Source organism: Salmo salar, chromosome ssa04, assembly GCF_905237065.1.
Source record: "Salmo salar chromosome ssa04, Ssal_v3.1, whole genome shotgun sequence".
Lineage (NCBI taxonomy): Eukaryota > Metazoa > Chordata > Actinopteri > Salmoniformes > Salmonidae > Salmo > Salmo salar.
In genome coordinates this window covers 81,107,306-81,132,263 of record NC_059445.1, presented here as the reverse complement: position 1 = coordinate 81,132,263, position 24,958 = coordinate 81,107,306, and the positions used below count along the sequence as shown (strand labels likewise).

At 44.8% G+C, this 24,958-nt stretch overlaps 2 protein-coding genes across 3 annotated transcripts in view; one reads left to right on the top strand and one right to left on the bottom strand.

Moving 5' to 3' along the window:
- The first annotated feature begins 14,115 nt into the window (after positions 1-14,115).
- On the top strand, positions 14,116-16,526 carry LOC106603932 (neuferricin). The gene is made up of 4 exons (XM_014198186.2): positions 14,116-14,527; positions 14,701-14,841; positions 15,341-15,527; positions 16,043-16,526. Exons 1-4 carry the CDS (start codon positions 14,269-14,271, stop codon positions 16,209-16,211), a joined length of 756 nt encoding a protein of 251 aa, XP_014053661.2. The 5' UTR covers positions 14,116-14,268; the 3' UTR covers positions 16,212-16,526.
- A 127-nt stretch (positions 16,527-16,653) lies between these two features.
- The window catches only part of LOC106603930 (rabankyrin-5-like), a 45,266-nt gene continuing 36,961 nt past the window's right edge, over positions 16,654-24,958 (bottom strand). For both annotated transcript variants that reach the window (XM_014198184.2, XM_014198183.2), the window contains exons 20-25: positions 21,968-22,115; positions 21,359-21,449; positions 21,121-21,245; positions 20,695-20,841; positions 20,299-20,389; positions 16,654-18,741 (exon numbers count right to left, since the gene is read on the bottom strand). In XM_014198184.2, coding sequence (XP_014053659.2) covers positions 18,609-18,741; positions 20,299-20,389; positions 20,695-20,841; positions 21,121-21,245; positions 21,359-21,449; positions 21,968-22,115 — 735 coding nt within the window. In that variant the 3' untranslated portion in view covers positions 16,654-18,608. The remainder of the gene's footprint in view (positions 18,742-20,298; positions 20,390-20,694; positions 20,842-21,120; positions 21,246-21,358; positions 21,450-21,967; positions 22,116-24,958) is intronic.

The following is a 24,958-nucleotide window of genomic DNA, read 5'->3' as shown; positions in this document are numbered from 1 at the left end:
AATAATGCTGGTGTTTCTAGCTCCAACAGAGCAGTAATGCTGGTGTTTCTAGCTCCAACAGAGCAGCAATGCTGGTGTTTCTAGCTCCAACAGAGCAGTAATGTTTTTGTTTCTACCTCCAACAGAGCAGTAATGCTGGTGTTTCTAGCTCCAACAGAGCAGTAATGCTGGTGTTTCTTGCTCCAACAGGGCAATAATGCTGGTGATTCTAGCTCCAACAGGGCAGTAATGCTGGTGTTTCTATCTCCAACAGAGCAGTAATGCTGGTGTTTCTAGCTCCAACAGATTAGTAATGCTTGTGTTTCTAGCTCCAACAGAGCAGTAATGCTGGTGTTTCTAGCTCCAACATGGCAGTAATGCTTGTGATTCTAGTTACAACAGGGCAGTAATGCTGGTGTTTCTAGCTCCAACAGAGCAGTAATGCTGGTGTTTCTAGCTCCAGCATGGCGGTAATGCTGGTGTTTCTAGCTCCAACAGGGCAGTAATGCTGGTGTTTCTAGCTACAGCATGGCAGTAGTGTTGGTGTTTCTAGCTCCAACAGGGCAGTAATGCTGGTGTTTCTAGCTCCAACATGGCAGTAATGTTTGTGTTTCTTGCTCCAACAGGGCAGTAATGCTGGTGTTTCTAGCTCCAACAGAGCAGTAGTGCTGGTGTTTCTAGCTCCAACAGGGCAGTAATGCTGGTGTTTCTAGCTCCAACAGAGCAGTAATGTTTGTGTTTCTAGCTCCAACAGAGCAGTAATGCTGGTGTTTCTAGCTCCAACAGGGCAGTAATGCTGGTGTTTCTAGCTCCAACATGGCAGTAATGCTGGTGTTTCTAGCTCCAACAGGGCAGTAATGCTGGTGTTTCTAGCTCCAACAGGGCAGTAATGCTGGTGTTTCTAGCTCCAACAGAGCAGTAATGCTGGTGTTTCTAGCTCCAACAGAGCAGTAATGCTGGTGTTTCTAGCTCCAACAGAGCAGTAATGCTGGTGTTTCTAGCTCCAACAGGGCAGTAATGCTGGTGTTTCTAGCTCCAACAGGGCAGTAATGCTGGTGTTTCTAGCTCCAACAGAACAGTAATGCTTGTGTTTCTAACTCCAACAGAGCAGTAATGCTGGTGTTTCTAGCTCCAATAGAGCAGTAATACTGGTGTTTCTAGCTCCACAGAGCGGTAATGCTGGTGTTTCTAGCTCCAACAGGGCAATAATGCTGGTGATTCTAGCTACAACAGGGCAGTAGTGCTGGTGTTTCTACCTCCAACAGAGCAGTAATGCTGGTGTTTCTAGCTCCAACATGGCAGTAATGTTTGTGTTTCTAGCTCCAACAGGGCAGTAATGCTGGTGTTTCTAGCTCCAACAGAGCAGTAATGCTGGTGTTTCTAGCTCCAACAGGGCAGTAATGCTGGTGTTTCTAGCTCCAACATGGCAGTAATGTTTGTGTTTCTAGCTCCAACAGAGCAGTAATGCTGGTGTTTCTAGCTCCAACAGAGCAGTAATGCTGGTGTTTCTAGCTCCAACAGAGCAGTAATGCTGGTGTTTCTAGCTCCAACAGAGCAGCAATGCTGGTGTTTCTAGCTCCAACAGAGCAGTAATGTTTTTGTTTCTACCTCCAACAGAGCAGTAATGCTGGTGTTTCTAGCTCCAACAGAGCAGTAATGCTGGTGTTTCTTGCTCCAACAGGGCAATAATGCTGGTGATTCTAGCTCCAACAGGGCAGTAATGCTGGTGTTTCTATCTCCAACAGAGCAGTAATGCTGGTGTTTCTAGCTCCAACAGATTAGTAATGCTTGTGTTTCTAGCTCCAACAGAGCAGTAATGCTGGTGTTTCTAGCTCCAACATGGCAGTAATGCTTGTGTTTCTAGTTCCAACAGGGCAGTAATGCTGGTGTTTCTAGCTCCAACAGAGCAGTAATGCTGGTGTTTCTAGCTCCAGCATGGCAGTAATGCTGGTGTTTCTAGCTCCAACAGAGCAGTAATGCTGGTGTTTCTAGCTCCAGCATGGCAGTAATGTTTGTGTTTCTAGCTCCAACAGGGCAGTAATGCTGGTGTTTCTAGCTCCAACATGGCAGTAATGTTTGTGTTTCTTGCTCCAACAGGGCAGTAATGCTGGTGTTTCTAGCTCCAACAGAGCAGTAGTGCTGGTGTTTCTAGCTCCAACAGAGCAGTAATGCTGGTGTTTCTAGCTCCAACAGAGCAGTAATGTTTGTGTTTCTAGCTCCAACAGAGCAGTAATGCTGGTGTTTCTAGCTCCAACAGAGCAGTAATGCTGGTGTTTCTAGCTCCAACATGGCAGTAATGCTGGTGTTTCTAGCTCCAACATGGCAGTAATGCTGGTGTTTCTAGCTCCAACAGGGCAGTAATGCTGGTGTTTCTAGCTCCAACAGAGCAGTAATGCTGGTGTTTCTAGCTCCAACAGAGCAGTAATGCTGGTGTTTCTAGCTCCAACAGGGCAGTAATGCTGGTGTTTCTAGCTCCAACAGGGCAGTAATGCTGGTGTTTCTAGCTCCAACAGAGCAGTAATGCTGGTGTTTCTAGCTCCAACAGAGCAGTAATGCTTGTGTTTCTAACTCCAACAGAGCAGTAATGCTGGTGTTTCTAGCTCCAATAGGGCAGTAATGCTGGTGTTTCTAGCTCCAACAGGGCAGTAATGCTGGTGTTTCTAGCTCCAACAGAACAGTAATGCTTGTGTTTCTAACTCCAACAGAGCAGTAATGCTGGTGTTTCTAGCTCCAACAGAGCAGTAATGCTGGTGTTTCTAACTCCAACAGAGCAGTAATGCTGGTGTTTCTAGCTCCAACAGGGCAGTAATGCTGGTGTTTCTAGCTCCAACAGAACAGTAATGCTGGTGTTTCTAGCTCCAATAGGGCAGTAATGCTGGTGTTTCTAGCTCCAATAGAGCAGTAATACCTAGCAATACAAATAAACAATACACACATAAACCAGAAAGTAAAAAGAAATATCAGAACAAGCAATGAGCCGGAATAGATATACACAGTACCAGTCAAAAGTTGACACAACTCCTCATTCCAGGGTTTTTTCTTTATTTTTACTAAGTTATACATTGTAGAATAACATTGAATACCTCAAAACTATGAAATAACACAAATGGAATCATGCAGTAACCAAAAAAGTGTTAAACAATTGAAAGTATATTTGAGATTTGAGATTCTTCAAAGTAACCACCCTTTGCCTTTAGGACAGTTTTTCAAGAACTGCAACACTTCTGGGTTTTTCACGCTCAAAAAGTTTCCCGTGTGTATCAAGAATGGTCCACCACCCAAAGGACATCAAGCCAACTTGACACAACTGTGGGAAACATTGGAGTCAACATGGGCCAGCATCCCTGTGGAACGCTTTGGAAGCCTTGTAGAGTCCATGTCCTGATGAATTGAGGCTGATCTGAGGGCAAAAGGGGGTGCAACTCAATATTAGGAAGATGTTCTTAATGTTTGGTATACTCAGTATATATATATATATATATATATATATATATATATATATATATATATATATATATATATATTTACAGTTGAAGTCGGAAGTTTACATACACCTTAGCCAAATACATTTAAACTCAGTTTTTCACAATTCCTGACATTTAATCCTAGTAAAAATTCCCTGTCTTAGGTCAGTTAGGATCACCACTTTATTTCAAGAATTTGAAATGTCAGAATAATAGTAGAGAGAATGATTTATTTCAGCTTTTATTTCTTTCATCACATTCCCAGTGGGTCAGAAGTTTACATACACTCAATTAGTATTTGGTAGCATTGCCTTTAAATTGTTTAACTTGGTTCAAACGTTTGGGTAGCCTTCCACAAGCTTCCCACAATAAGTTGGGTGAATTTTGTCCCATTCCTCCTGACAGAGCTGGTGTAACTGAGTCAGATTTTTAGGCCTCCTTGCTCGCACACGCTTTTCAGTTCTGCCCACACATTTTCAGTATATGAATAGAAAAGGTGTGTATAGCAGCAGTTATATAGGATGAGCCATGACTAGAATACAGTACACAGTGCATTCGGAAACTATTCAGACCCCTTCACTTTTTCACTTCACATTTTGTTACGTTACAGCCTTATTCTAAAATGGATGAAACAGTTTTTTCTCCTCATCAATCTACACACAATACCCCATAATGACATAGCAAAAACAGGTTTTTAGAAATGTTTGCACATTTATAAAAATTAAAATCTGAAATATCACATTTACATAAGTATTCAGACGCTTTACTCAGTACTTTGTTGAAGCACCTTTGGCAGCGATTACAGCCTCGAGTCTTCTTGGATATGACGCTACAAGCTTGGCACACCTGTATTTGGGGAGTTTCTCCCATTCTTCTCTGTAGATCCTCTCAAGCTCTGTCAGGTTGGATGGGGAGCGTCGCTGCACAGCTATTGTCAGGTCTCTCCAGAGATGTTTGATCGGATTCAAGTCCGGGTTCTTGCTGGGCCACTCAAGGACATTCAGAGACTTGTCCAGAAGCCACTCCTGTGTTGTCTTGGCTGTGTGCTGAGGGTCCTTGGAAGGTGAACCTTTGCCCCAGTCTGAGGTCCAGAGCGGTCTGGAGCAGGTTTTCATCAAGGATCTCTCTGTACTTTGCTCCGTTTATCTTTCCCTCGATCCTGACTAGTCTCCCAGTCCCTGCCGCTGAAAAACATCCCAAAAGGGGTCTGAATACTTTCCAAATGCACTGTATAGATATGAAGTGGGTAAAATAGTGTGCAAACATTTTTAAAGTGACCAGTGTTCAATGACTATGTACACAAAACAAACATATAAACGCAACATGTAAAGTGTTGGTCGCATGTTTCATGAGCTGAAATAAAAGATCACAGAAATGTCCCATAAGCATAAAAACCATATTTCTCTCACATTTTGTACACAAATGTGTTTACATCCCTGTTGGTGAGCATTTCTCCTTTGCCGAGTTAATCCCTCCACCTGACAGGTGTGGCATATCAAGATACTGATTAAACAGCATGATCATTACACAAGTGCACCTTGTGCTAGGGACAGAAAAAGGACACTCTAAAATGTGCAGTTTTGTCAGACAGCACAATGCCACAGATGTCTCAAGTTTTGAGGGAGCGTGCAAATAGCATGCTGCTGCAGGAATGTCCACCAGAGCTGTTGCCAGATAATTTTATGTTAATGTCTCTACCATAAGCCACCAATGTCGTTTTAGAGTATTTGGCAGTACGTCCAACCGGCCTCACAACCGCAGACCATGTGTATGGCGTCGTGTGGGCGAGCGGTTTGCTGATGTGAACATTGTGAACAGAGTGTCCCATGATGGCGGTGGGGTTATGGTATGGGCAGGAATAAGCTACAGACAACGAACACAATTGCATTTTATCAATGGCAATTTTAATGTACAGAGATACCTTTACAAGATCCTGAGGCCCATTGTCGTGCCATTCATCTGCCGCCATCACCTCATGTTTTAGTATGATAATGCACAGCAGCCATGTTGAAAGGATCAGTAGACAATTCCTGGAAGCTGAAAATGTCCCAGTTCTTCCATGGCCTGCATACTCACCAAACATGTCACCCATTGAGCATGTTTGGGATTCTCTGAATCGATGTGTACATTTCTATTTTAGTCATTTAGCAGACGCGATTTATCCAGAGCGATTTACAGGAGCATTTAATTTTAAGTGCTTTGCTTAAGGGAACATCGACAGATTTTTTCAACTAGTCGGCTCAGGGATTCGAACCAGATACCTTTCGATTTCTGGCCCAAAGCTCTTAACTGCTAGACCAACTGCAGCCCACACTGGAACATGACAGTGTTTTCCAGTTCCCGCCAATATCCAGAAACTTCCCACAGCCATTGAAGAGGACTGGGACAACATTCCACAGGCTACAATCAACAGCCTGATCAAGGAGTTGTGTTGCACAGCATGAGGCAAATGGTGGTCACAGTAGATACTGACTGGCTATCTGATCCACGCCCCTACCTATTTTATTTAAGGTATCTGTCATGTGAAATCCATAGATTAGGGCCTAATGTATTTATTTAAATGTACTGATTTCCTTATATGAACTTTAACTCAGTAAAATCTTTGAAATTGTTGCATGTTCCGTTTATATTTCTGTTCAGTATACATAGGGCAGCACTCTTTAAGGTTCAGGGTACAGTAGAGGGTGGTAGCCGGCTAGTAACAGTGACTAAGGTTCAGGGTAGGCCAGCTAGTTGTGACTATTTAACAGTCTGATGGCATTGAGATAGAAGCTGTTTTTCAGTCTCTCGTTTCCAGCTTTGATGCCCCTGTACTGTCTCTGCCTTCTAGATGGAAGTGGGGTGAACAGGCCTTGGCTCAGGTGACTCTGAGGACGCGGCTTGAAATGCCGTCTGGGCCGGCAACCTTGAGAGGGTTAACAAGCTTACATAACTTACTCACGTCAGCCACGGAGAACGAAAGCATACAGCCTTTGTTTCCTCGAAGCCGGCGAAGAAGGTGTTTAGCTTGTCCGGGAGCGAGGCGTCGGTGTCCACGACGTGGCTGGCTTTGCTTTTATAATTCGTGATTGTCTGGTGTCCCTGCCTCACATCGTGTGTTTTAGCCATTGAATTGTGACTCCATTTTGTCCCTGTTTTTTTGGTTATGCCTGTTTGATTGCGTTATGAAGTTCATAGCTAGTCTGTTTGTACATGTCAATGTTCCCAGTCACCTTGCCATGGTTAAAGGCGCTGGTTCACGCTTTCATTTTACTGCCATCTATCCACAGTTGTTGGTTTGGATAAGTTGTAATCGTCACAGTGGGAACAACATCCTCTATGCACTTCCTGATAAATTCAGTCACCGAGTCAGTGTATACGTTGATATTGTTCTCAGAGGCGACCCGGAAAATGCCCCAACCTTGAAGCACAGATTCGATTGGTCAGACCAATACTGAACAGTCCTTACCACGGATGCTTCCTGTTTATGTTTCTGCCTAGAGGTGGGGAGGTTACAGAATGGAGGTGTGATTTGATTTGCCAGAGGGAGGGCGGGGGAGGGCCTTGTAGCTGTGCTCCAGAGTAGCAATGTAATTTTGCTATGAGACTTGAAATTGAGCTCCGGTGCATCCTGTTTCCATTGGTCATCTTTGAGATGTTTCTACAACTTGATTGGAGTCCACCTGTGGTAAATTTAATTGATTGGACATGATTTGGAAAGGCACACACTTGTCTATATAAGGCCCCACAGTTGACAGTGCATGTCAGTGCAAAAATCAAGCCATGAGATCAAAGGAATTGCCCCTAGAGCTCCGAGACAGGATTTTGTCGAGGCACAGATCTGGGAAAGGGTACCAAAACATTTCTGCAGCATTGAAGGTCCAAGAACACAGTGGCCTCCTAGCCAAACTGAGAAATCGGTTTGGCCAAGAATCCGATGGTCACTCTGAATGAGCGCCAGAGTTCCTCTGTGGAGATGGGAGAACCTTCCAGGTCCCCAAGAACACAGTGGCCTCCATCAGACTTGAACCCGATTGAACATCTCTGGAGAGACCTGAAAATAGCTGTGCAGCTACGCTCCCCATCCAACCTGACTGAGCTTGAGGATCTGCAGAGAAGAATGGGAGAAATTCCACAAATACAGGTGTGCCAAGCTTTTAGCATCATACCCAAGAAGACTCAAGGCTGTAATCGCTGCCAAAGGTGATTCAACAAAGTACTGAGTAAAGGGTCTGAATGTAAATTCGATATTTAAGTGTTTTATTTTTTTATACATTGCAAACATTTCTAAAAACCAGTTTTTGCTTTGTCATTATGGGTTAGTGTGTGTAGATTGAGCGGATGATGCAACTGAATCCATTTTAGAATAAGGCTGTAACGTAACAACATGTGGAAAAAGTCAAGGAGTCTGAATATTTTCCGAATGCACTGTATACTGCAAAGTTGGCTAGGAGCTAGAAAGAGGGTGGCCGGGTCTGTTGGCATCATCTTGTCTTTGTGTGTGTGCTGATGACATCTCAGGACATCACTATGATACACAGTGTGACTGCGTGTGTGCTAGTGAGAAGTACTACTGCCCCCTGCTGCTAGAATAATACTGCTGCCCCCTGCTGCTAGAATAATACTGCTGCCCCCCTGCTGCTAGGATAATACTGCTGCCCCCTGCTGCTAGAATAATACTGCTGCCCCCTGCTGCTAGAATAATACTGCTGCCCCCCTGCTGCTAGAATAATACTGCTGCCCCCTGCTGCTAGAATAATACTGCTCCCCCCGCTGCTAGAATAAACTGCTGCCCCCCTGCTGCTAGAATAATACTGCTGCCCCCCTGCTGCTAGAATAATACTGCTGCCCCCCTGCTGCTAGAATAATACTGCTGCCCCCTGCTGCTAGAATAATACTGCTGCCCCCTGCTGCTAGAATAATACGCTGCCCCTGCTGCTAGAATAATACTGCTGCCCCCCTGCTGCTAGAATAATACTTCTGCCCCTGCTAGAATATACGCTGCTAGAATATACTGCTGCCCCCCTGCTGCTAGAATAATACTGCTGCCCCCTGCTGCTAGGATAATACTGCTGCCCCCCTGCTGCTAGAATAATACTGCTGCCCCCTGCTGCTAGAATAATACTGCTGCCCCCCTGCTGCTAGAATAATACTGCTGCCCCCTGCTGCTAGAATAATACTGCTGCCCCCCTGCTGCTAGAATAATACTGCTGCCCCCCTGCTGCTAGAATAATACTGCTGCCCCCTGCTGCTAGAATAATACTGCTGCCCCCTGCTACTAGAATAATACTGCTGCCCCCCTGCTGCTAGAATAATACTGCTGCCCCCTGCTGCTAGAATAATACTGCTGCTAGAATAATACTGCTGCCCCCCTGCTGCTAGAATAATACTGCTGCCCCCCTGCTGCTAGAATAATACTGCTGCGCCCCTGCTGCTAGAATAATACTGCTGCCCCCCTGCTGCTAGAATAATACTGCTGCCCCCCGCTGCTAGAATAATACTGCTGCCCCCCTGCTGCTAGAATAATACTGCTGCCCCCTGCTGCTAGAATAATACTGCTGCCCCCTGCTGCTAGAATAATACTGCTGCCCCCCTGCTGCTAGAATAATACTGCTGCCCCCTGCTGCTAGGATAACACTCCCAGAGTCTCACTACCACCTCAGGAAAACAACAACACATCCACATTAGTTATAACCCCCCCCCCCCACACACACACACACACACACACAGTTATTAGTCCAGACCAGACACCCAGACAGACTCATTTCCCCTCATCTCCCCTGCAGCCAGCAGTGGAGATCCATCTTTGTGACAAGCCCACAGATGTAATTTCAATGTTTGATTGGCAGCCTGAGGCCCATTCATTCAGTGGGGAGAAGAGAGGGAGCTGGTCTAATCTGGAGCATTTATAGTCAGTCAGGTTGCTCAGGTTAAATAAGTGAATGTGATATTTTGTCTCACGCCAGATAGCGTGACGGTTCTTGTTAAAATGATTATCTTTGTACTACAGCTATATCATGAATATTTTTATTTTATTGTTACCATCAACTATTTTTGTCTATATGCATCTACTGTAGCTCATCTAAGCAATCCTTAATTTATTATTGGGCCAAGAATGTAATGAGTTAGCCATGACTGATTGGTCAAAGCCAATGATGTATTTAAACCCTGGATTGCTGATGCCATGTATTGGCCAGTTCTTGTGCACTACATCCAGTGGCGGTTCTAGACCATTTCAACTGGGAGACCAAGCTGGGGTCAGTTGTACTGTTAGAGGGGCCAGTTACATTAATAACGTATGTATAAAAAATAAAAAATTAACGATAGCAAAAATGAGTTATGTAAAAATGATTTCATACTCCACATTTAGGGGGGCCACAAGGGGGTCCAAAATTGTTGTCACAGGGGCACTGCCCCCCCCCCCCTCCCCCAGAACCACTAGTGACTAGTACATCATCACGCACAGATTTTTATCTGCAACAAGTCAGTTTGGTGGAAACAGCACGGGTGCGAAAATGCAAATAACAATGGAAGTGGTTGAAGTGTTTCTATTACCCATGTAGGCAAATTGCACATAACAATGTTGGCGACAGCCTGTATGCCTTCCCATCCATCTGTTTCATCTATCTGTAGCCCGTGAAAGACACCATGGATAGAATGCAATAATTGACTCTATTTACTCGATTACATATTTGCCACGTTGTAATAGTTCTCATGTGCCAACGTAGCGCCATGTTCAGTGCCATGGTGAAACTTACACTTCTGGAGATCTGTAATAATTGGATGATGAAACTTCCCAGCCAACCAGAAAAGCCGGGCGAAGCAATTCAGGCATTCTTGAAAGTCAGGAAAGACCTTGTTCAGCAAAGAAACATTAATTTTGAGAGTGAACGGTCAGGTGGAGAATATCAAACCTCTCTGAAATGAAAATGGATGGCCTTCCCCTTCAGCAAAATAAACCTAAACCCTCCCTGAACGCTTGAAAAAAAATGGTGACCCTCCCCTATACCCCAAATAATAATTAAAACATAAAAAGTGTATAGCAGAGAACATGTCTACCATTTACCCTCACTTCTTGGACAGATCCGAGCCTTAGATATATAGTTTTTGAAAGTGTTCTTCGTCCTGTAAGCATTAGCTTCTATGGCAACGCTGGAGTTTGGAAGGCACAAAGGGCTGTGGGTTCGCAGACCGTCGTGGACGAGAGTAGGGGTGGAAACACCTTCTTTATAGAAAAGGCATTGCGCTTTTATACATCACTTTATATAATCAGATCAGTTTTATTTTATTTAAAATCTTAAGGTAACAAGGGCCTGTTCTTCTTTCCATTTCTTTAATAAAGAAGTAGGCATGTGGCATACCCTCTCAATTGGAGTCTTGGTTTGAATTTAACAGCCCTTCACTGACACAGCCACATGTTAATCTTATATAGGGTGACAGGACCAGACGAACACAATTTTCCTCTAATTTAATTGTGGTGGACTTTTTTAATTTAACCAGGCAAGAACATTTTAATTTACAATGATGCAGCCTGGATTTGAACACGGTACTGCAAAGACACACTCCCTGTACTAAGATGCAGTGTCTAAGACCACCACGCCACTTGGGAGCCCAACCTTTTCCTGCTGAAAGTGAGCCGCTGCTGTTGGAAAGTAAAAACTGTCCAACTCTTTGGAGCAGCTCGCGTTGCTCATCAGCCACTTTGTCCTCAAGAAGGCTCCATCTTGAGGCCTGTTTTGGAGAAAGAATCTCCTCTCGGCGGGCACACTGGAAACAAAGATAATCAACACAATCTTCTCCAGTGTTGCCCAGTCGGGGTACACTTAGCTGAAGTCCCTGATGAGGACATGCCGTTTTTTTTTGCGTGAGTAACAATAAAAACACCCCCAACACTAATCTCCAAGAAACTCGAGGATTTATTATCCAATGAAGAATATTTGCCTTTGAAGTTGGAGCACATCAACTGGTATTTACATCAATAAAACAAGAAGCAGATTTTGCCATGGATTTTTTTCTTCTTCTCCTTGGTTCAATTTGGAAGGCAACAATTTGATTTATCAGCTATTTATTATATTTTTTTTTTTGGGGGGGGGGTAAACTCTGATGTGTGCTCTCATAAAAGCTCACACACACACATACATGTACTCATGCACACACACAGACGTGGCCCCCGAGTGTCTTCTTAATGGGGTGGGTCTCCCATAGATACCAATGCAATAGGATCTGGGTCTGGTCTACTAAGTTCATTGACGATCACTGAACCAGAATAAAAGAGCGAATGGGGTGTCTCCCTTTTCCATCTACAGTGCATCTGGAAAGTATTCAGACACCTTCACTTTTTCCACATTTTCTTACGTTACAGACTTATTCTTAAATAATCCTCATCAATCTACACACAATACCCCATAATGAAGAAGAAAATGTATTACAATTAAAAAAATGAAATACCTTATTTACATAAATATTCAGACCCTTTGCTATGAGACTTGAAATTGAGCTCAGGTGCATCCTGTTTCCATTGATTATATCCCACAGTTGACAGTGCATGTCAGAGCAAAAACCAAGCCATGAGGTCAAAGGAATTGTCCATAGAGCTCCGAGACAGGATTGTATCGAGGCACAGATCTGGGGAAGGGTACAAAAAAAATGCCTGCAGCATTGAAGGTCCCCAAGAACACAGTGGCCTCCATCATTCTTAAATGGAAGAAGTTTGGAACCACCAAGACTCTTCCTAGAGCTGGCCGCCCGGCCAAATTGAGTAATCTGGGGAGAAGGGCCTTGGTCAGGGAGGTGACCAAAAACCCGATGATGACTCTGACAGAGCTCCAGAGTTCCTCTGCGACGATGGGAGAACCTTCCAGAAGGACAACCATCTCTGCAGCACTCCACCAATCAGGACTTTATGGTAGATTGGCCAGACGGAAGCCACTCCTCAGTAAAATGCACATGACAGCCCGCTTGGAGTTTGTCAAAAAAGCACCTCAAGACTCCCAGACCATGAGAAACAAGATTCTCTGGTCTGATGAAACCAAGATTGAACTCTTTGGCCTGAATGCCAAGCATCACATCTGGAGGAAACCTGGCACCATGCCTACTGTGAAGCATGGTGGTGGCAGCATCATGCTGTGGGGATGATTTTCAGCGGCAGGGACTGGGAGACTAGTCCAGATCGAGGGAAAGATGAATGGCGCAAAGTACAGAGAGATCCTTGATGAAAACCTGCTCCTGAATGCTCAGGACCTCAGACTCAGGCGAAGGTTCACCTTCCAACAGGACAACGACCCTAAGCACACAGCCAAGACAACACAGGAGTGGCTTCTGGACAAGTCTCTGAATGTCCTTGAGTGGCCCAGCCAGAACCCGGACTTGAACCCGATCAAACATATCTGGAGAGACCTGAAAATAGCTGTGCAGCGACGTTCCCCATCCAACCTGACAGAGCTTGAGAGGATCTGCAGAGAGGAATGGGAGAAACTTCCCAAATACAGGTGTGCCAAGCTGGTAGCGTCATACCCAAGAAGACTTAAAACTGTAATTGCTACCAAAGGTGCTTCAACGAAGACCTGAGTAAAGGGTCTTTATACATATGTAAATGTGCTATTTCAGTTTATTTATTTTTATACATTTGTAAAAACAAATCTAAAAACCTGTTTTTGTTTTGTCATTATGGGCTATTGTGTGTAGATTGAGGGGGAGAAAACAATTGAATCTATTTTAGAAAAATGCAATGTGGGAAAAAGTCAGTTGGTCTGAATATTTTCCGAATGCACTGTATGTCCAAACCTCTGAGCTACAAAACCACTAAACAGATGGGTTGTAAATCTGTGGCGAGCGTGGTGTAACAGAAGAGTCACCATCTGTCCTTTGATTCTGAGTCTTTACCTGACTTAGTAATGTAATGATATATCAGTTATCCCGTAAGAGCTTTTGTTCCAAACCCACTACAGTGTTTCAGGTGACAAGCGTATGTTTATTTTGCATCTGTGTGTAGGAAGAAGATTCTTAGATGTGATAGGTGTGCAGGAGACAAAGGTAATGTGTAGCTTCAGCAATTTTTTTTACCCTTTTAACTAGGCAAGTCATTTTAGAACAAATTCTTATTTTCAATGACAGCCTAGGAACAGTGGGTTAACTGCCTTGTTCAGGGGAAGAACAACAGCTTTTTACCTTGTCAGCTCAGGGATTCGATCTTTTAACCTTCCAGTTACTAGTCCAACGCTCTAACCACTAGGCTACCTGCCACCCCAAATATGTTTTCTGAGTTAACTATAGAGGTGCCTATGTTGCTGAGGATCAGAAGTATAAATAGTAGGCTTACAAATGAAATATGCTTCAGTAAGGATGGGCTTTTTAGCGTTCATTGCCATGGTTATCATCTGTACCGCAGAAATGGAATGTAAACCACAGAAAATAGGTGATGTGGTGGCAGCTGCAGAGAAGTACTTGGGTTTACAAGATTTTACTGCAGAGGAGTTACAGGGAGTGTTGAATGGTAGAGTCCCGTCCTCCCAGGCTGTTGGCCTGGTGTAGAGGGTCAAAGTTGTGGAATGAGGTGGTGGGTTTAATTTTGTATTGTATTTTTTTAATAAGTGAAGGGTTATTTGGCAGGTTAATTTGATTTACACTCCAGTCCGGTTGGTGGCGGTAATGCACCTTTTGGTTGCCAACCGCCATCTTAAAAAAAATACAGAAGAAGAAGTGTGTATATCTGCGCTGATGTGAGCGTGTGCCGTGGATGAAATGCATACCCGGAAAAACAAAACAACAGAATCGGTGATACACTTTGTCAATGACTGAACATTGGTCAAAGAGTAACGGCAAATAACAAGGAATAGCCGTAGACATAATGTTAGGGTTTATCATTTCGTTTATTTTTGTATTTGTGGCAATACTAGTAATGCGTCAGGACTGGGCCCACATTACTGGCGATGCACCTCCTCAATCGACAGTTCCACCTGCGCGTCTCATAATCAAAGATGAGTTATCACTGTACAGCGGAGAGGAGGACAGCAAGGGCCTTTATCTGGCCATATTAGGACAGGTGTTCGATGTAGAAAAGGGGATGAAGCACTATGGTCCCGGTGGTGGTTATCACTTCTTTGCAGGTGATTTATTTATGTATCTACGTGCCAGGGTCCTTAATTAACAGCGGGTCTCTTAATTGTGAACATGCCTGTAGATTAATTTAAAATTCCATACACTTCAAAATAAGAGACACAGATTTTGTCAGACATGTGAATACATTTTATGCTGCTTTCCATTCCCCCTGTTTATTAAGGTAAAGACGCTTCTCTGGCCTTTGTCACTGGGGACTTCACAGATACTGGTCTGACAGATGACGTGTCTAGTCTGTCCCCTGCTCAGGTGGTGTCCCTGTATGACTGGCTGGCCTTCTATCACAAGGACTACAAGCCAGTAGGTGCGTATCATACAATGAGTGTGTTCGAGCGGATCACTTTTGTCAAGCCTTCCAAAGTGTACCTTCCCCGACTTCACTCCCTCTACATTCGGCTACTTTTGCTTTACCACTCAAATGAGCCCAATGACTGTATGCCAGGCCAGGGTGTCTTTATGTGAGGGTCCGTGGTCCATTTGATCAATGAACATTTGTCACACGGTTGATATTATTGCACCCAGTACCTGTTCAATACATTATACAAGTGAAAATACATTATACATTTTTTGGGGTATAAATTCCCTTGCAGACTAAACTTTTAAATACATCATTTCTCAGAATGGGGAAACTATCCATGCCTGTGGTATGGTTTAGTCTACAAGGGACTTCATTAAAAAAAATGTGTAATGTATTTTCACTTAGACATTATGTTAGTCCACAGGGCAGGCATATACAGAGAATCCATTGACCGTATAATGAAGGTAAATCCATTAGTGTGAGATTAAAGTCTCCTATGCTACAGGCAGACTGGTGGGACGGTTCTACAGTGAGAGTGGAGAGCCCACCGAGGCCCTGCTACAGGTGGAGGCAGCCCTGGAGCAGGGCCAGAGACTCAACGACCAAGCCCAGGCTGAGAAGCAACACCTCCCAGCCTGCAACTCAGAGTGGAGCGCTGCCAGGGGCGGACGGGTCTGGTGCTCCACCAAGAGGTACTGACATCATGGTACACAGAGAAACATTAGGCTTGTTCGATATTGCAGCCGACTCTACGAATCACCTTGCATCATGAGTAACTACTCATTTATTATTTGTAGATCAGTCACAATTCACCACGGATTTGATGCGCTCGAACACGGCCATTGTATTTACTAGCCTATGTGGTGGTGGAGTAACGTGTGCAGGTCCAAACGTTCCCACGCTGAAAGATATCATATAGTTGGGGGCGCTAACATATAAATATGTGTTGCCTGCTATCAGACAGACTGGATAGAATATTCACAGCCATTATAGCAGCGTTTCCCACGTTTAGTTTTATGCCCTAGCACTACAGCTGATTCAAATAATCAAGCTTTGATCATTTTAATCAGCTGTGTAGTTAGGGCTAAAAACTAAACGTGCACTGAGTTTGGGGAAGGCTGCATTACAGAGATTGTCTCGAAATATTATTAGGGAATTAACTGTGTTTTTAAGCATGAACCTCTGATTTGACTTATTTTCTCCTTAGTGGTGGAGTGCAGAGAGACTGGGTCGGTGTACCTAGGAAGATGTTCTCTCCTGGCTCGGGCCGTTCTCGCTGTGTTTGTGTCCAGAATTCCTCCACACTGGAAAACCCTAACATTCAGGAGTACGAGGACTGCCCCCCTCACGCCGACTCATGTCCTGTCAGAGAGTAGAGGGCTCTGGGATGGCTGAGCCTCTCAAAAGGACTATAGAATGGCTTATATACTGTTATTTAAAACTCAGGGACTTCCCAAGGTGTCCTAATCAGAATGACTGGGTATTTGATTTATGCCAGTTTGAAAATAACCTAAGTTGATTTGTTTGTTTCGTTCTTTATGCATGTACATTTTTAAGTTCTGTGTAATTAATGTGCAGTATGCCAACTAATTGCAAGTGGCCAAATACTGGACACTCTAATAACTAGGAATAGAAGGGAAATGTTTACTATATCTGTACATAGACTAGAACAATTAAATTGATGTTTCATACGTGTTTTGGTAATTGTCAGATGGGATATGAAGTTGGGGTGAAGACAATGACAGACGTGTACCAAGAAGTTGTACTGAAACATCATCTTGGAAATACGTTTTTTTTTATATGAAAAGTAGAGTGAAAAACAAGATTCTGTGTTTATTTTTGATTAACTTTATGAAAAGTCGTCCTCCCTTTTCTCTAAAAGGACATGGAAGGAAGAGACGGGCTAGATATCTGAGCATAGAGAGAACACAACGTTCAGAAAAGATTAAGAGGCAAACATTTCAGTTTTGTCACAATGACAAAAGAAAAAGCACAAACTGCATTAAGTACAAAACAGTTGTAGTGGTCAAAAATATTATACATTTCTGTACAATTTAACAATGCTTATAGTGGACCAATGGCCACCACCAACTCCTCTCACATTCTCTCCCCTTATGTCAGAAATGTCATGTGATCTTTGATAAAGTGCACCTGTTAGGTTTTGAAATCCAGACGCATTAAAACATACAGGCTGGTTTCCTGGACACAGATTATTAAACCTATTTCTGGACTAAAGGCCTGAACATTTTCATTGAAAGTGTTTTTTTTTTCTTGTCCTGGACTCATCTTAATCTGGGTCTGGGAAACTAGCCTGGCAGGTCAAGACAACACTTGAGGCAATAGCAATTGGAGCATTTTACATATAACAATGCCCCCCCCCCCAACAACAAGACCTTACTAAAGACCCAGATTACAAGGAATTGGAATGTACACTTTGGTGGTCTGGGAAACAGACACAATTCACAATGATTATAAGATAATACAAAATTATCGGCTACAAATTAAATGACATGCATAAGTATAATAGGTATTTTATCATAAGTAAAATTTCAAAGCAAGAACTATTTTGCATTTGGGACTAACAAATCCTCAATTGTAAAGATAGTTGAGTGCCTAGTCCCACTTACTGATGCTCTAAATCTTTACCCCGTGGTCTAGAAACACTTATGGAGGTTATTTTATGCCGTTACATTTCAAATCATGTGAATATAATCTCACATACATTTTTTTTTTTAAAGCAGAGATCACTTCTTTAAGTATTGAGAGTTAATTCAGCAATATATTTAACCCAATTAGCGTTTTATGAACATTTTAATCATTAAATCCATCATTGAATCATCAATTCAAATAGATGTCTTTTTTTGTATATGAAAAATAGTCTCAACTCCATTCCCTTAAAATCCAACCAACCCATCTAGTTCATATTGAACCAGCCACATCGCCAACAGTAAAGAGAAAATACAGCACATTAACATTTCTTATAACAGTCCTTTTCTTTTAAATCCATGAAGGGAAGTGAACTAGTGCACATTTCGGGACAAAGGTCAGCTGATTGTAACACAGGGCAGGTCTTAGAGGGCAGCAAGCTCAGCTGCTGTTTCCTGTCTCACCAGCACAGTGCAGTGATGGATTCAGTTGATGATTAGGCCAGTGAGGCTGCTGCTGCACACAAGCTGTCGGTCTGTTCCGCTCTCAGCCGAGACCAGGGTTAGGGCTCTGACACCATCACATGTTCCAATCTGACACCATCACATGTTCATCACTGATTCTGACACCATTACACATTCATCACTGACTCAATCTGACACCATTACACATTCATCACTGACTCAATCTGACACCATTACACGTTCATCACTGATTCAATCTGACACAGTCACAAGTTCATCACTGATTCTCATGATTCCTTCAAACACCTGATGAACGATATCAGGTCAAATCATGACAATATGATTAGCATCTCCCTCTCCCCAACCAGCCCAGTCCAGGAGTCATTGAGCCAAGCAAGCTACTTTCATTTTATCCAATTTTCACTACGTGATTCATTTGATAAAAAAAAAAAAAACATGTATAATGTTTTTATATTCTACTTCTTAAGTCCTGTTGGAACATTAGCGAACATGTTTTGATAGACTGGAATGAATAGTACAGAGGTTGTGGTCTGTCTGTAACTCTAGCCCTGGCTGCCACTGCCGTGTCGCCCGATCTCCTGTTGTTGCCCAGCCTATGGTGTCAGGGTGGTGGGAAGATGGAGGAGCAGGCTGTCCACTGCATTAGGACACCCCACCCAGAGTCAGCACGTCGAAGCAGACATCACAGACCCTCACAGGCTTGTTCAGGTCAAACTTAATGATGGGGATCTCCTTTATAGAACACTTATGGCAGAGCAAGCGGCCGCAGTGACGGCTGGGGTAAGAAGAGGGAGGAGGACCAGAGGGGGCCAGGGAGAACGAGGGAGGAGGACCAGAGGGGGCCAGGGAGAACGAGGGAGGAGGACAAGAGGGGGCCAGGGAGAACGAGGGAGAAGGGCGAGAGGGGGCCAGGGAGAACGAGGGAGGAGGACGAGAGGGGGCCAGGGAGAACGAGGGAGAGGGGCGAGAGGGGGCCAGGGAGAACGAGGGAGGAGGACGAGAGGGGGCCAGGGAGAACGAGGGAGGAGGGACAAGAGGGGGCCAGGGAGAACGAGGGAGGAGGGACCAGAGGGGGCCAGGGAGAACGAGGGAGAAGGACAAGAGGGGGCCAGGGAGAACGAGGGAGAAGGGCGAGAGGGGGCCAGGGAGAACGAGAGAGAAGGGCGAGAGGGGGCCAGGGAGAACGAGGGAGGAGGAACAAGAGGGGGCCAGGGAGAACGAGGGAGGAGGACAAGAGGGGGCCAGGGAGAACGAGGGAGAAGGGCGAGAGGGGGCCAGGGAGAACGAGGGAGGAGGACAAGAGGGGGCCAGGAAGAACGAGGGAGGAGGACAAGAGGGGGCCAGGAAGAACGAGGGAGGAGGGCAAGAGGGGGCCAGGGAGAACAAGAGAGAAGGGCGAGAGGGGGCCAGGGAGAACGAGGGAGAAGGACAAGAGGGGGCCAGGGAGAACGAGGGAGGAGGACAAGAGGGGGCCAGGGAGAACGAGGGAGAAGGGCGAGAGGGGGCCAGGGAGAACGAGGGAGAAGGACAAGAGGGGGCCAGGGAGAACGAGGGAGAAGGGCGAGAGGGGGCCAGGGAGAACGAGGGAGAAGGACAAGAGGGGGCCAGGGAGAACGAGGGAGGAGTACAAGAGGGGGCCAGGGAGAACGAGGGAGGAGGACAAGAGGGGGCCAGGGAGAACGAGGGAGAAGGGCGAGAGGGGGCCAGGGAGAACGAGGGAGAAGGCCGAGAGGGGGCCAGGGAGAACGAGGGAGAAGGCCAAGAGGGGGCCAGGGAGAACGAGGGAGGAGGACAAGAGGGGGCCAGGGAGAACGAGGGAGAAGGACAAGAGGGGGCCAGGGAGAACGAGGGAGAAGGACAAGAGGGGGCCAGGAAGAACGAGGGAGAAGGACAAGAGGGGGCCAGGGAGAACGAGGGAGGAGGGACAAGAGGGGGCCAGGGAGAACGAGGGAGAAGGACAAGAGGGGGCCAGGGAGAACGAGGGAGAAGGACAAGAGGGGGCCAGGGAGAACGAGGGAGGAGGACAAGAGGGGGCCAGGGAGAACGAGGGAGGAGGACAAGAGGGGGCCAGGGAGAACGAGGGAGAAGGACAAGAGGGGGCCAGGGAGAACGAGGGAGGAGGACAAGAGGGGGCCAGGGAGAACGAGGGAGGAGGACAAGAGGGGGCCAGGGAGAACGAGGGAGAAGGGCGAGAAAGACGAGCAGATAGTTTGGTGAGTAAGGTCTGATATAATAACTTGTCAGAAAAACAACAGGACTTGGAACTAACAATTTGACTTCACTCGAAAGACTAAAGCAGTCTTTATTAAGAAACTGTTTTTCAGGTACTTACCAGTGATGTTTCCTTGTGGTGACTCCAAACTTGGCAGCACATTCATAACAGTTTGATCCATCACACCACGGGGGCTCTTTGGACAACATATCTAAAAACACACAAAAAACATAAGTGAGAATGGCCCCACCTTCCTCTTAAAAAAACCTATTCAAAATGTACTGACCGAGCGAAAATAAAATCAGGATTATTCCAAGGATCTAATGTAAACTCTTCTCTATACCTAACTGATATGTCAAAGCAGGTGACCTAATGTGAACTATGTACTGTAGGACCTCTACACTGAACATAACATCAACAGCAGATCTACTCCAGGTGTGAACTATGTACTGAACTACTGTAGGTAACATCAACAGCAGATCTACTCCAGGTGTGTACACGGACTGAGCGTCTCACCTAGAAGGCGGAAGAGCAGCTGCTTGGTGGCTACTTGGTAGTTGAAGATGTTGATTCCCTGGTTGTTGTTGAGGCCCATACGTGCACCAGACCTCACGATGGCACGACACAGGTTAGCATTGCCCTTCATGTAGGCCAGCAACAGAACTGAGGAACAAAAAAAATGGATTGATGTTATTCTCTAGAACATATTCCTCTTGGTTCCTTTCATTTACTATATTCGCTATTGTAAGAGAATGTGCTCCCAAATAATTTACCTGGTTAGATAAAAAGAATAAATAAATATCATTATAATGGCTTATACGAGTCAAACATTTGAGACTAACAAAGCAAGTTGTTAGTCAGGACAGAAACATTCAACCCAAAGGGGGCCTTAATCCAATCAGTCAGATAGAGATAGAAGCAGAACCCTGCTCTCCTTCCTACCGGTGTTCCCTTCATTGTCCACTTTGTCCAGAGGGTACTCAGGCATACACTCCAAGAAAAGCTCAAAGATGGCTGCTGCATTCTCTTTCCCATATTGCCCCAGGACGTGCATCGGTGATTGGCCCCTACAAAAACAGACAAGTGTTCAGTGAATAAAAACACAATAAACCTTCTGTGTAATGGCCATTAAGAGCAGCACCATGGCTGAAGTTATGAACCGGTGAGAACAGGAGCGTACCGGAGATTGAAGGCCTCAGCGTCGATGTTGGACTCTGTGAGAAGGGCTCGCACATTATTAAGCCGACCCTGCATTACGGCCAGGTGTAGAGCTGAGGACGGACAGAACAAGAGAAAACAAAACCGTGAGAAAAACAGGGAAAAGGAGTTTTAAAAAAAGTCAGTAAGTAAGCCAGAACAGCCCAAAGGGGCAGAAGCCCATCACATCTCCTGTTTTTGTAGCGCGAGACAACTTGATGTACGCTAGAGTTAAAAAGGCTCTTATTTGTCAGGCAAGTATCATAAACAACAGATTACAGGTGCTGAACAGATAAATAAGGAATAGTTTTTTCAGCGTGGGTAACAGTGCAGCAGGGTTGAGGACAGTTAAGTAGTAAAGAATCATTGTAAGGAGGGTAGTTCTGTGGCTTGAAACAGCCCCTTACGGCTCAGGGCCTGGTTACCCGATAGTGATGGAACTTATTTTAACAATGCATGTTTCCTACAACGCTCCTACAACATTAATAACGAGGGTTTTGGGAAACAGCTCTGAGATGTAACGATGCTCCTTCAAAAACGTTCTAACGATGAACTTAGCCATAAGAAGATTTTGGGAAACCGGGCCCTGTACCGTTGTTGCCATTCTCGTCCACAGCGGTGAAGTCCACTCCGTTTTCCAGCAGCACAGAGCAGATAGTAGCCAGGTCCTGCTGGGCTGCCAGGTGTAGAGCGGTCTGTCTGTGTTTGGTCAGCTCATTCACTTTGGCCCCGGCCAGCAGCTGCAGTGGACATAGAAGAGTCAGACACCAGTCTCACATTCACTCACTCACATTGCGTTCCAGGTTGTCATGTTAAACGCTTCACCATTTCACCATCTGCACACCGCAGCTACAATTAAGATGAAAGTCCCAGACAGACGTGTGGCTCTAAGACATTGGAGTTAACGGCAATGCAACGACCGTCAAAAACACACAACTTGAGACCACTACACGCCGTATTAAGCCATGGAGCACGTTGATTGACCAGCGAGTGGTCAAGCCCTCGTTACACCTACAGCTTATTAAAAAAAATTAAAAATCTGAACAGCCCTTTCACGCCACCACCAGCTATTTCACCCATTATTCCCGCTGTGATAATAGCAAAAATATTTCTGTCACTCATGGAGCTATAGCGTCACGTGAGAGCAGGTAAGGAGTAGGCTACGGTACTTGGCTATTTAGCTAAAGAATCCCTGTGTCATGCGGGCACGTGGGAGACCAGGGTTCAATTCCCCGATGGGGAGGAAGGAGTATGCTGTCCTTGTAAATAAGAATTTGTTCTTAACTGACTTGCCTAGTTAAATAAAGGTTATACTAAGAGCATTCTAGAAGAAAAAGAAATGCACACCTATTTAGGCGAGGTGCTAGCTAGTGGAGTAGAAAACTTGAAAATAAAGGAGAGCCGCACACTCTAGGAGCTCAGATGCAAAAATGTAATATCCAACGTTTGGACAGCCAAGCTGTCTTCATCAGGGTATGATCACACTAAGAGCATAACATTTCTACACCCTAATTGTAGTCTAACCAATAACCAAAAGAAGATTAGGTGAAAATAAAAATCGAATTGATTTATCAAGACCAGTCCCCATGCTTGTCTCAGAGCAGCACAGAACGGTGCTAAAATAGTTGTAGGCTATTGCTTCTAACTTCAATGTGGTCTTTAAATAAATAAGACCTACACCACTTTTAACAGCACATTACTCAACACTAGTGAGACTCATGTCGCCTATGGTATATTGAATAATATGATGTGACTCTCCTCCAATAATTACACATAGAGGACTGGAGGATTCTAAATTAGAACCAAAAGCCGCCTCATGGGTCTCCCGGTGGCGGCCGGCACGGGTATCAAACCTGCATCTGTAGCAACGCATTGAGCTGACTTAGACAGCTGCGCCACTGGGGAGGCCCCATCCACAAAGTATCAAAATACAGAGAGGTGTTGGTAAAGGTATATTGTCTTGCTAATAGCCCATAATGGGATATTATAATACTGTACATGGAGTCCAGGTCAGGATAACCAAAACCTTTCTTTATTAAAGACTATCAGAAAGAATGTTGGTACTTATTTATTTTGATCCAAAGCCATGAATGAGTGAGTCACTCAGTCTTATGTAGGTGCCGGTCTATATGACTGTGCCATCAACTTAATATATAACTATTTTTTTGTAACAATATATAACAATATTTTTAATATATAAAGATATTTTGGAGGTCATTTCGTTTGCAAAAAAATGAAAGTGAGCGATTGTAATCTGAATAAAGTCCAAAACATTTATTTCTGTTTTTAGAGGGAGAGATACACTGGGCCAATTGTGCACCGCCCTGTGGGACTCCCAATCACAGTCGGATGTGATACATAATATTTTGTTGTATTATTTGTTTTTTTCTTTTCTGGTGGATTAAACTGAAATTGCAACCAATCACAGGCGGTTGTGATACAGCCAATTTAACTAAAAAATACATTTGACAATAGAATTCTCCCCCTACCCTCCTTCTAGGCAAGTCTATTGTCCAGCTACCTGCTAATAGCCATAATGGCGCTGTACAACGTGACCGTGTGTGTTTGAAAGAGTTTTTTCCATTAAGCAACAATTTGTTTACCTTCATTAGACAAATTTGTTCCAATATTTCTGTAATTCAGTGATATTTATTCCCATAGTAATTCGTTATGGATCCTTAACTAAATAAACATTGGCATTTTGAAAGAGTATGTTTATCATTAAACCCAAACAAACAAATAAATTAACTCCAAATCTCCGACCACTACCTTGTATCCTTTTCCCTCTTGCTCTCATCCAACACTTCTCACTCTGCCCCTACTCGGATGGTATTGCGCCGTCCCAACCTTCGCTCTCTCTCTCTCTCCCGCTACTCTATCCTCTTCCATCCTATCATCTCTTCCCTCTGCTCAAACCTTCTACAACCTATCTTCTGATTCTGCCTCCTCAACCCTCCTCTCCTCCCTTTCTGCATCCTTTGATTTTCTCTGTCCCCTATCCTCCAGGCCGGCTCGGTCCTCCCCTCCTGCTCCGTGGCTCGACGACTCACTACGAGCTCACAGAACAGGGCTCCGGGCAGCCGAGCGGAAATGGAGGAAAACTCGCCTCCCTGCGGACCTGGCATCCTTTCACTCACTCCTCTCTACATTCTCCTCTTCTGTCTCTGCTGCTAAAGCCACTTTCTACCACTCTAAATTCCAAGCATCTGCCTCTAACCCTAGGAAGCTCTTTGCTACCTTCTCCTCCCTCCTGAATCCTCCTCCCCCTCCGTGGATGACTTCGTCAACCATTTTGAAAAGAAGGTTGACGATATCCGATCCTCGTTTGCTAAGTCAAACGACACCGCTGGTCCTGCTCACACTGCCCTACCCTGTGCTTTGACCTCTTTCTCCCCTCTCTCTCCAGATGAAATCTCGCGTCTTGTGACGGCCGGCCGCCCAACAACCTGCCCACTTGACCCTATCCCCTCCTCTCTTCTCCAGACCATTTCCGGAGACCTTCTCCCCTTCCTCACCTCGCTCATCAACTCATCCTTGACCGCTGGCTACGTCCCTTCCGTCTTCAAGAGAGCGAGAGTTGCAC